Source organism: Vitis riparia, chromosome 16, assembly GCF_004353265.1.
Source record: "Vitis riparia cultivar Riparia Gloire de Montpellier isolate 1030 chromosome 16, EGFV_Vit.rip_1.0, whole genome shotgun sequence".
Taxonomy (NCBI): Eukaryota; Viridiplantae; Streptophyta; class Magnoliopsida; order Vitales; family Vitaceae; genus Vitis; species Vitis riparia.
The window spans coordinates 20,161,093-20,172,715 of NC_048446.1; the positions used below are offsets into that span (position 1 = coordinate 20,161,093).

The window sequence follows — 11,623 nt, forward strand, 5'->3', positions numbered from 1 at the left end:
ATTTTAAATTATATAAATTTCAAATTAATTTTAATTATTTTTATTTTTACTTTTTGTATTTGTCATTGTGAAATTTCGTTAATTTTTTTTATTACTTTTCAAATGTAATAAATGTATAAATAATTTATTAATTTCAAATATATTCTTATTTTTTTTATCTTTCTTTTTATTTTGTATCTCTTATATATTTTTCTCAAAATTTTTGAATATCAAACATAGCATTAAAATTAATTATTTACATTATTATTAGAAATATTTTGACATATAATTCTCATAATAAAATCAAGAAAAATGATACAAAAATTGAAAATTATTAAAAAATTATTTATTAATAATTATCAAATAAATAAAATTCCAATTATTGAAATTCCAACCCAAATCATTGCATTAATTTCCTCGTCCTCTTCTTCTTTCATCCTCTGTTTTTTTTTTTTTTTCCTTCAAATTATTATTATTTTTTTATTCGAATAATTTAGCAGACGATTTATCGACTGCTCTTGGCCTTGACTTCAAATCCTCTGAAATGGCTCAGAAATCAGAGACCCGCTTCACGAAGATGGAACGGCTCAGATCGCACCGTCGTGTCCAAATCGAAGATTCCAAACCCACTCGCTACGACGACGACGACGACGAAGAAGACCCAAGTTCACGCGGTTCAATCAAACTGAGGCCGTCGGAGAAGAACGTAACTGAAGATCAAGAGCCGTTCATGGGCGTCAAGGTCCGGAGAAGAGCTTCGCTGCATCGCGACTACAAGGGGGATTATCTCGATGTGCCTTCTCAGCCATTCCTCATGAAGCTTTTAGGGAAACAAGGTGAGCGGTGTTTGATTTGAATTGATTGATTTTGTGTTGGTTTGGTTTTATCTCGATTTGGTGGTGGAGGGAATGCGGGAAAGGGAGGGAATTGAAGTTTTGATTTTGGGGGTGGGTTGGGCACTGGTAAAACTAATAATTCTCACTCGATGATGATGGGAGTTAATAATGGTTCAATTTGATTCTGTTTTGGTTGGATTTTAGCTCAGTTTGATGGGCTAGAATGCAGGGAAAGAAATGGAATCGATGTCTTGGTTTTGGGTTTTTCGTGGGTTATTAACTGGTAAAAAATGATTCTTAGTTGATGATGAAATTTAATAATGGTTGATTTGATCTCGTCTTGTTTTAACTTTACCTCACCTCTGGTGTGTGAGAAAATGCTGGAAAAGATTGAAATGGAAGCATTACTTTTGGTGTTTTTTTTTTCCTTTTTTTTGTGGTCTGGATATGGTAGAACAATGATTCTCACTCAGTTCATGCTGAAATTGATAATTGCTCTTCGATTTTTGTTTAATTTTACCTCAGTTTGATGGGCAATAAAATGGGGAAAAGAAATTAAATCGAAGTTTCACTTAATTGATGCTGAAATTGAGTTGATTTGTTTTTAACTCTTCTCTTGAAACTGTGACTAAATTGGGAATTTGATGACCGGGCATTGTGTTTTCAACCTTTGGTTGTTGTAGTCACTGGAGCCACTTTGTTATTTTCTGAGTCTACAGTGAAGTAGTTTTGGTTGTAGGAAGACACACTAAAAGAATGAAATCAAAGTTCAGTAGGGTTCAGATTACTTTGCATATGTTTAATTTTTTGGGACAAAATTGGGTTTTTGATGATTTGTTATTGATCAGTGGAGTTTTTTTTATGGCTTTGGATTCTGGATAGCTTTTTAATCTTTTGGTTACTAAATATGTTTTGCTTGGTTGCTGAGAAAATTTAGGAAAACAAATGCAATTCGAATTTGAAACTTGGACCTTTGACTGTCTGGGAGTGGAGGAAAGAAAAACCCTCATGCAACTGTGATTGATTATAGAACCGTTTAGCTTACTTGAGTGAGGTCTTCATTTTTCTTTTACTCCTATTAGCAACTAAAAGAAGGGTTTGGGAATTAGTGTGAAGTCATAACAAGGTAGCCGTACTGGAAGGTGCAGCTAGATTATTTCCTTTTCAGGGATAGCTAATGCGGCAATCCCATAGAAAGACATCACGATCCACTGAGCAGTCATTTGGGCCTTAGCCGGTGATCCAAGGCTGTTTCCCCCCCATATATGGTCTTACAACTTTGCGGAGACCTCAGAATAAAAATGTTTTTGAACCCTTTCCTTAAAATTTAAAGTGTATGATAAGCATTGGAAATTATAAATTTTAAGCTTGTATTATTGTGAAATGCATTTGCTTCATGTGAGTTGTATCTCATTAATAAGGGAATGCCATGGAAATTAATAAATCTTATTGTGTTTTAGGCTGTACTCAAGATGAGTCTGTTGCATTCCTCATAATATGTGATTCTGTTTACTGCATGCAAATGCACATAGACGAACTTTGCTGAAACATTTATGAACACAATCCAAGAAAATATTCAATAACTTTTTTTTTGGATGGGCAAAGGCTAAATATTTATTAAGAAAAAGATTCAATACATTGATTGAAAGTATATGTATGAATTGGTGGTTGTGGATTCTTTCAGCATCTAAAAGTTGTCACTGGTGCAGGTTTTAAGTTTTAACTCCGTGTTTTATGTTTTGACTTTTGTCACCTAAAAATTGATCTAAATCATGAAACACAAATTGAAGGTTGGTGAACATGACTCACTCATTTCCTCAGTAGTAACACTTTTTTTGTTTATAGTAAATTATTTGATATTAGTATAAAAAGGCCTGTAACGAAAGGGGTTGCAACCCTAGTACATAGGAAGTGTGGAGAATCATTCAGAAGCAGATGAACAAAGAAAAGAGGATATTGTAGGTATAAAAAGAAAAATACAAATTCATAACCCCCAAAGGACCCTTTGATGAAGCAAATAGAGATTTTAAGAAACATATTTGTTACTTCTGAATGAGAATAGTGTGAACCATTGAAAGTTCTTCAATTCTCAAGCAAGCATGATGGCCTCACTCTCCATGCTTGCATTCTGGTCCTTTCCTATAAAGCTGCTGTGCTAACCAGGTAAAAATTCTATTGACAGGATGAGGTAACACCCAATGTACATCAAACAAGGTAAGTCACAAAGGCAGACAAACTAGACACATGGTCACAGTGGAGAATGGTATGTTTGATGGATTCCTCCATTCCTTAGACAAAAATGGTTAACCAGAGACTAGCCCTTCTCATGAATTGGTTGGACTAAAGATTGTCTTCCACAATGGTTCTGCACGAGGGATCCAATCCTACAGTTGATGTTAGAACCCCACACCTCACTTCCTGAAGCTGGCCAAAATTCCCAAATTACTAGGATTTGTTGAACAGCTTCATAGAGATACAACATTTATTATCCTTCCTGTGTTGTAGATCAGGTAGCCAAACAAGGAGCAAAGCATTTATCCTCTGTTTGAGATTTTATTCCCCCTTGAGTGTCTAATGTTTCCCTACTTTATGTATGTTGGTTTTCTCCTCATGAGGTTAGTCTAGTTGTTGTGGATCTGGTTACTTGGTTACTTTCTAACCAGCCTTTGTACATCTTTAAAGGATCGCTCATATTTCTTGTATTTATCAATTGATAGATGAAAAAAAAAAAAAAACAAACAAATACAACCTTTCTTACAGAACCACCACACCAACCTATCCTCCCTCCCCCTAAGGATTTACTCAGTTTCTGAGTAATTTTATGCTACATGATTGTAGCAGCCTTTGTGGTTGAGAGAAGTAATTGATTTTCCAATGTTCCTGCCGCCTGCTGGTAATGCTGTAAGACTGAAAAACCTGGAGAAATTCCTAGCAAATGTATCTCCACTAGAAAAATGTGGAGGATTTTCTGGTGATATCGATCATCTTTGTTGACTTGGCCATTTTGATTTTAGATATTGATTTCACAGTAGCTTCAAGTGCATGTGTTGAAATATTATAAATGGGTCTGAGCAGGCAGATTTGTGGAATATGCCCCTGTAGGTATGTGAAAAACTCTTTACAACCTCCCAAAACACCATAAAATACTAAATTTTTGATAATAATGATTAACATGAGACAAGCAGGGTGTTTATTGACCTTCTCTTAATTTTTGTTATCTAGGGAAATTCCCACATATTGACTGATAAGCCTTGCTATCATGGGCTTGCTGATAAATTTAAAATTTATGTATTTGAGCGCTGGAGGGTTTGACATTCCATAAAGCATCAGTTAGAGGGACTATATTATTTTCATGTCATCTTAGCTAGTGCTTGCTTTCTGTCATATTTGACAGAACGTGATTATTTAATACTCAACTATAATTTCTTCTTGGACATACAATTGTTTTTCTACTCCATTTTTAGGGAAACAAAGTCTTAGAAAACGAGGCCATTTTTTTATATTCTTATGGAGGTTATGTTGTCTAGAATACTGCTACTGTGAACTATGTCTGACAGTTCTATTGACAAGTGGTAATAATGAAGGGTATTAAATCCTAGACAAGCAAATTACAGGAATTAAATATCCTTCTAGAAATATGAAGGACATCTAAAATATTTCTCCCAAACTGTATCTGATGCTCAGTTGGATCTCTTTTTTGTGTAGTGGATTAGATTAGAGTCGGTTGATAAATGCATAATCCTAGCCCTACTACTATTCGGTGGTATCTACTGGTATTAGTAGGAGACTACTGTCTGTCAGAATCATATCATTAATTTATTAGCCTGTTGTTAAATTCTTAAGACTTTGCTCTCCATGTCTACAGGTGACAGGCAAGTTCTCTTTGCAGATAAAGCTTTGAAGTTCACTGGTTCAGGAAAGATGAAACGGCGTACCCTCTTGATCACTGACTTCGCCATTTACATCATTGACTCAGAGACCGATATGCTTAAACGGCGGATATCACTCGCAGCTGTTGAAAAAATTTGTTTGAGTGAACTAAGTGATAACTTCTTTGCAATTATTATTCCAACTGAGTACGACTTGCTGATGGCCAGTACTCGAAAGACCGAGATTGTTACTGTGTTGGTTGATGCTACCAAGAATATGTCTGACTATGAGCTTGAGGTGGTTTTCTCCAACAGGTAATACCTTTTATGTTGTCTTTTTTTTTTTCTTTTATTATTTGTAATTTTTACCTTCCATGTTTCTTTCATGACACCATCATTATATTTGTAAGGACGTCTACTGCTGACTATGCAACTTGTTTGACCAAGTAATCAAAACTTGGTTGTCCCAAATTTAAAGCATCCAAATGGGAGTTTGAAAAAAATAAGCCTTGAAACCTTTGACTTGGGCAACTGGGTTTTTGGTGTAGTCCACCTACCAAGCAACACTACACCATTTGTGGGATCATGTGATTGAGAAGTTAGGCAGGCACATGTCAAGTCTATTGATTTTCATTAGCCTTTTGGTTGATTCATGGTTTAAAATTTAAACTTAGCATGTGAATTTCTGCACTAACCTGTGGGATGTGATTGGTTCTCCAAAAGTACTAAGAAAAGAAAAAAGAATTGTTAATTCATGTTTGGTTGTTCTACGAAAAAAAATCAAATCAAATCAAATTAGTTAGAAACTTATTCATTTTCAAATTATTTAATTTTATATATAAAAATTAAAATAAGTGAAAGAAGTTTGAAGCATATAAAAATAATGTGTTGACTTTGAATTTTTTTTTTTCCTTTTATTTTTCATCTTTATTTTCTTTTCCTTGGATCTCTCCTCAAATTTTCTAAGAACTGAACATAGCCTTAAAGATATTGGGTGTCTTGGAGATTTACAGTTTAACCAGATGATACATTGAGAGGTGGGAATGTTAGTTTTGTCTCGGGATTTACTTTTATGGCTTCAATGCCTGTCAGAACAGTTAGAAGATTCATCCCATGCCTTCCAAGTTACTGTTTACAGCAATTTTTTTTAGGATCATACCATTTTCAGATGTAGTTGGTCTCTGTTCTTCCCTTTGGAGGGTATTTTCAGCATAAGCACTTTTCTTTTGATTATCATGGCTGATACAGTCAACACTATGATGTATTTCTTTATCACATTCTATTGACTACAGCCAAAGTTTCTTTAAAGACTGCTTCTATTGACTGCCAATTATACCTCTTTTGTTGCAGATTTGAATATAATGCTGCCTCTGACCTGGTGAAGGAAGTTCAATTTGAAGAAGTTGAAGGTCTGTAACAATAGTACTTTCTTATACAAGATCTCCTCTCTGACAAAATTATTACTCAAATTCTCCACATATATGCTATATTTGATTCTAGGAAAGTACTAAAAAAAGAAAAAAAATGTTACGGAAAATTATTTTCTTGTGTTTAGTTTTATTACGAAAAATATGAAAGAAAATCAAATATAATTAAAATTAGTTAGAAACTTAATCATTTTAAAATTATTTTATATTTATATAAAGGAGAAAAAAATAAGTGAAATAAGTTTGAAGTAGCACATAAAATTAACTTATTGACTTTAAATTTATTATTTATTTATTTATTTTTTTTCTTCTTTATTTTCTTTCTCTTGCATTTCTTTCAAATTTTCCGGGAACCATGCATAGGTTTAGGTTAAGTAATACCAGTTTAATGTCCTGAAGTTTTCAATATTTGTGAACAGGGGGTGTTAAAACAAGAATTTTGAGGAAGTGAGTTGCAGCTTTTCATTGTGATCATATGGTTTCTACACACTTGCGGGGATTGGCACAATACTGATTATTTCATCTCTGCGATCAGGAGGTTCTATTCAGTGTACAACCCAACCCCACCTGAAATGTAGTTTATTGTTTCATTTATATTATTATTTTTTTGTGTGTAATTTTTCTACTCTGAACCAGTTTCATCTGGAAGCAGAACCTGTGATTACTGAGATCTTCAAAATCAATATGAAATTGTTTGTTATCTGCAGTCGTTGCCCATGATATCATTGAATGCTCGTTTCCTGATACCTCATGTAATCATGCCACCAGAAGTGAAAACGGAAAGGGAAACCATTGTTCTTGGTATGTGGAAATCGGTGGAAGGTATGGTGGCAATTCGTGTTGGTGGATCATATTCATGTCGTATCACAAATCAAATATTAGACCCGAAAAGTCAATCTCAAATCAGACACAATTAATAATTGGATTAAAAACAAGAGTCCAAATATGACACAATTATATTGTCCTATGTATAATAAATTGATATGATTATTAAATAAGTTCATTTAGATCAAATACTAAGATCCGTTAATTACTTAATTATAGCGAATTTGATCCAAACATGATTATATTAGATTATACGCCATCTAAACCCGAAAAAATACATTGGATTTGGGTCATGTCAATGAATCATATCAGATTTTATTGCGGCAGCCACAAATTTTCTATCAAAAGAAGCCGTAGATGGTCAGCAGAGGTAATACAAAAGAAACCAAACTCTTTCATCCAATAACTTTTTCCTAATCAGGTTTTCGAGATGATGATTGACAAAACCTCTCATTATCTTTGAAAATTATGTAACTTGTTAGAGCAGGCTCTTTGAGTGCAGATTTGTTGGTAACCCAGGCGGTCATTTTCAGTGTTGATTATATTAGTAGCTGAAATGGGTGTCTGTGAAATCACTCAAAATTCAATTCAATTCCACCGAAAAGTAGGCTCTACGTTTGAATCTATATGTTTGTTAGGTGGGTCTGGCGCATTAAGTCTTGCCCCAGAGCCATAAAACCCGGAGGTTGCACCCACACCCACCAACCCCATCAGCCCAGGCCCCAGACCCACCCCAGCATGGGCACACACATCTGAGAGAGACATGGAGAATTGGCTAGATGTTATTGACCATGAAATGACCAAGTCCTGACCAAATAATACAATAACCCTGAATTTGATCTTAGCTGGATCGGGTAGGTAAACTAATCTTGGTACCAAATCTGTGGAATAAAAACTACATAAACGTCTAAAGTAATCCAAACCCACGTGCTGATTCATAAGACGAATTTGAAGCAAAAGTGAAAAAGGAAAAAAAATTAATCACAACGACTAATGACTGATAAGGCAAGAATCTCACTGTTGGGCAGAGGAGGAACCCATTTCAGCTGCTGCCGGAGGAGTTGGGGTTGAAGATGAGACTTCTGATTTAGTTTCAGAGGATGGGCGGTTTCCAGTATTGACCTGCTGGATGCTCTCCATCATTTTCACTACTTCTGCCATTTTTGGTCTTTGTTCTGGCATTTTCACCACACAATTCATCCCTATCTGTAACATCTCCACCATCTCTTCCTCTATATTTGGATACCTTAAAAGCTCTACATCGAACACTTCTGCGGTCCACTCCTCTCTTACCACAGAATTAACCCATCTCACCAAGTGGATCACCTCATCACCACCTGTGTTATGAATGGGGGATTTTCCAGTTAGAAGCTCAAGGAGCAAGACCCCAAAGCTGTAGACATCCGATGCTTGAGACGCTTTTCGGGTGTCTGTCACCTCTGGGGCTCGGTACCCTGCAGCCCTCGTCATAGGCATTGGCGTTGGGGTCATCAGTGTTCCCAAGCCAAGGTCAGAAACACAACCATATCGCTGGGAGTTGAGGAAAATGTTGGAGGCTTTTATGTTTCCATGGACAAGTTTCCCTCCATTCTCTGTGTGGATATGAGCTATGCCTCTTGCTGCACCAAGAGCAATTCTGAGTCGAGTTTCCCAGTCTAACGCAACCCGACCATCCCCTCGTCTTCCTGCAAAAAACCGATGCACCAAAATGTAGTCACGTCTTTGTGATCAATTAACCTCTTTGGATACTGGTAACAGTACATTGATCAGGGTTTCGAGGACTCAAAATTTCGAAATCCACCATGATAGGGCTTTCTTAGCCTAGATTAGTTTTTTCTTTGAAAGACTAATTCCCCATTTCCCAATTACCCCTCAGCTTGCAATCATTAAGTATAAACTCCATCCTAGTTGAGCCAATCTTTCCATGGTTTTTAGGACAAATCTTCCACCAAAACCCAATGCTTTTTTTGGCTCTATACTAAACCAAATCAAAAAAGGAAAAAGGCTGGATGCTATATAGAAACAACAATGAAAACTCGGGGAAAATGAAAAGTAAGATCAAAGACAACTTAGCACCAAATATCAATCCATTGGGAACCTGAAAAAGTAATGACAGAAGCTAAAATTGAAGAAAGGTTTAACATACCATGCAATATCGAAGATACACTTCCTTGACAGTAGAAATCATATACCATAAGCTTCTCATCCTTGGAATAGTAATAAGCCCTTAGTGGAGCCACATTCTCATGCCTTATCTGCCCAACAATCTGCATCTGCTGCTCAAAATCCCGTCTCACCAGGATCACTTCCTTCAATCTTTTGACCACCAGAGTGGTGGCATCCTCCAGAGCTGCCTTATATGTTGTCCCAAATGTTCCCTTACCCAAAACTTCAGCAGAGGCCCTTAACAAATCCTCCAAATCAAATGCAAAACTACAACCCTCAAAGAACACAAGCCTGTTACTACCATCATGGCTCCCAGAAACAGTTTTCTTCACAGACCCTTCTCCCTTCTGGGACTTCACTATGAACCCAGTTTCCCGGTCTCTTTTCGAGTAGCAAACAATCATCAGAAGGGCAAATAACACAAACCCCACAACAGAACCGCCAAGTATGATTCCCAACAAGGCGGGTTCACTGAGTTTCTTAGATTTCCTCAATGGTGGATTATTAGGTGGAAAAACTGGGGGAATGGCATTTTCTGTGGAAATGTTGTTCCCAGAGAATGCCCAGTTGGGGAATCTTCGGAGGGATTGAGGCAAAGTGCCATTGAGCAAATTGTTGGATAGATTTATGTGTTGCAAACTAGAAGTATTGAGATCAGGAATTTCTCCTGAAAGTGAGTTGTTAGCGAGATATAAAGCTGCAAGATGAGTCAGTTTTGAAATGGAAGAAGGGATACTACCATTGAAGCCATTGTTTGAGAGATTAATAATGGTAAGATTCTTCCAAACTGAGAAATCAATTGGCAAAGGACCCGAAAACTTGTTATACTGAAGATACAGGGTCGTTAAGTTTTCGAGTTTGGAGAAATCAGAGGGGAAAGGACCCGTAATCGCATTCGATCTAAGACTCAGAATCTGAACTGCAGACAGCTGACCAAGAGTGTTTGGAGGGATTTCACCACGGAATCCGATTCCGGGTAAGTGCAGAGCTGTAACCCTTGAATGATCACCGCTACAAGTCACTCCAGTCCAAGTATTGCAGACGGAGGAGTATTCATTCCAATTGAGAGTGCGGGAATGATTGATATTATTGAGAAAATCGAGTAAAGCTTGTTTATCTTCAACAGGTTCGGCAAAACCCTGGAAAGAAATTGTTCCCAGCAAGAAAATTATCGAGAAAATAGACTTGACTCCCATTTTCTCACCCGAAGTAAAGATCCGATAGTTGGAGCAAAGATGGGCAGATTTTTCTGTTATAGAACGAACTGTTTGCAGAAATTTTTGCTCACATCTACAAGAATTTGGAAGAATAAGCACAATTAGAAACTCAAAAGACAAAAGAGATATACTTGACTTGTAAGGCTGGTACTTACTGCATATTGACTTATAAGGCTCAATTTTCTTCCGTTGTTTGATGACTCTTGCTCCTCTCACCCATTCGCAGCTCTGTTTGGTAAGCGAGAAAAAGTAGGAAACCGAAAGAAACTATAAAAAAAATATTTAATACAAACTTTAAAGAGGCAAGCCTAATGCCACTTTTCCTTTTTGGTGTTGAGAAAAGTACAGGTATTGGCTTCGTTGAGCTGGTTTTTCATTTCCAGAAATACACCAAAAAAAAAAAGGAAATTTTCATTTCTTTTTCATTTCTTCCGTATTCTCACAAACCAAACAGAGTACAAAAGCAAACTGAAGAACTTCAGATGATTCAAGAAATAAAACCTACTTACCCTCTTCTCAGTACCGGACACAGAGCAACCTCCACTGCCGTACAGATACGACTAGTGGAAGAACGACGTCGTATTGGGAGCTGCAGAAGAAGACAGAAGCTGAGACATGGTTAGAGCATTTGATGAGAAACAGTTAAGAGAGAGGACTGTACTTGGTGGGAGATGATAATGATGACGACGATGATGATGAGAGTGGGGTGGTGGGTTTTGCTTCAGAAAACAGGGTCTCATGCCGAGAACAGTAGACAAGAATAATGATTGAAAAGAGCGTTGAGAAGTGAAGCGTAGTAATAAAATATAGTTGGATTTTGGCGTAAGAATAGGGGTCGCATGTGGGGAGAGAGAGAGAGAGAGAGAGAGGTCAAGGGTACGAGAGTGTGGGGTAGGGTAGCGTCCTACAAGAATCCTCTCTTTCCGCCATTGTTGAGCTCCAGAAAGCTGCCTCTCTGTTTTTGTGTGTTTTTCAATGGATCCGTGTCTGGAAGAAAAAAAACAGAACAGAAAAGGGAAAAACTACAAACTGGTCCGGAAAATGTGTTTTCCAAAAGTAAGAAAATATATTGGGACTTGTTTGGAATGGGAAATGGAAATGATTTCTAAAAATTATTTTCCTAGTTAGCTAAGAACTAGGATTCTACTGCAGCGGTATCCGACGCTATTTTTAGGTTAGGTGTGGAAAACGGAGCACCGGCGGCCAAACCAACTTAATAATTTAAAAAATTACTTAATAACTTAAATTAAATATTCTATTTAACAATAATTTTTAAAAATATTTTGAATATCTTTAACACTTAA

At 36.6% G+C, this 11,623-nt stretch overlaps 2 protein-coding genes across 4 annotated transcripts; one reads left to right on the top strand and one right to left on the bottom strand.

Annotated features, from left to right (window-relative positions):
* The first annotated feature begins 468 nt into the window (after nucleotides 1-468).
* Nucleotides 469-6,817, top strand: LOC117932970 (myosin IB heavy chain). Its single transcript, XM_034854304.1, has 4 exons — nucleotides 469-815; nucleotides 4,681-4,999; nucleotides 6,035-6,093; nucleotides 6,531-6,817. Exons 1-4 carry the CDS (start codon nucleotides 524-526, stop codon nucleotides 6,560-6,562), a joined length of 702 nt encoding a protein of 233 aa, XP_034710195.1. The 5' UTR covers nucleotides 469-523; the 3' UTR covers nucleotides 6,563-6,817.
* An 883-nt stretch (nucleotides 6,818-7,700) lies between these two features.
* Nucleotides 7,701-11,357, bottom strand: LOC117934119 (probable inactive receptor kinase At4g23740). Of its 3 annotated transcripts, XM_034855736.1 has the most exons (5): nucleotides 10,981-11,357; nucleotides 10,829-10,908; nucleotides 10,475-10,547; nucleotides 9,083-10,392; nucleotides 7,701-8,621 (listed from the first exon to the last, which is right to left on the bottom strand). In XM_034855736.1, exons 3-5 carry the CDS (start codon nucleotides 10,477-10,479, stop codon nucleotides 7,951-7,953), a joined length of 1,986 nt encoding a protein of 661 aa, XP_034711627.1. In that variant the 5' UTR covers nucleotides 10,480-10,547; nucleotides 10,829-10,908; nucleotides 10,981-11,357; the 3' UTR covers nucleotides 7,701-7,950. The 3 variants fall into 3 exon arrangements, with proteins under 3 accessions (XP_034711627.1, XP_034711629.1, XP_034711628.1); XM_034855738.1 differs by lacking the exon at nucleotides 10,475-10,547 and having other exon boundaries at nucleotides 10,981-11,356; XM_034855737.1 differs by lacking the exon at nucleotides 10,475-10,547 and having other exon boundaries at nucleotides 10,829-11,356.
* Nucleotides 11,358-11,623: the final 266 nt, after the last annotated feature.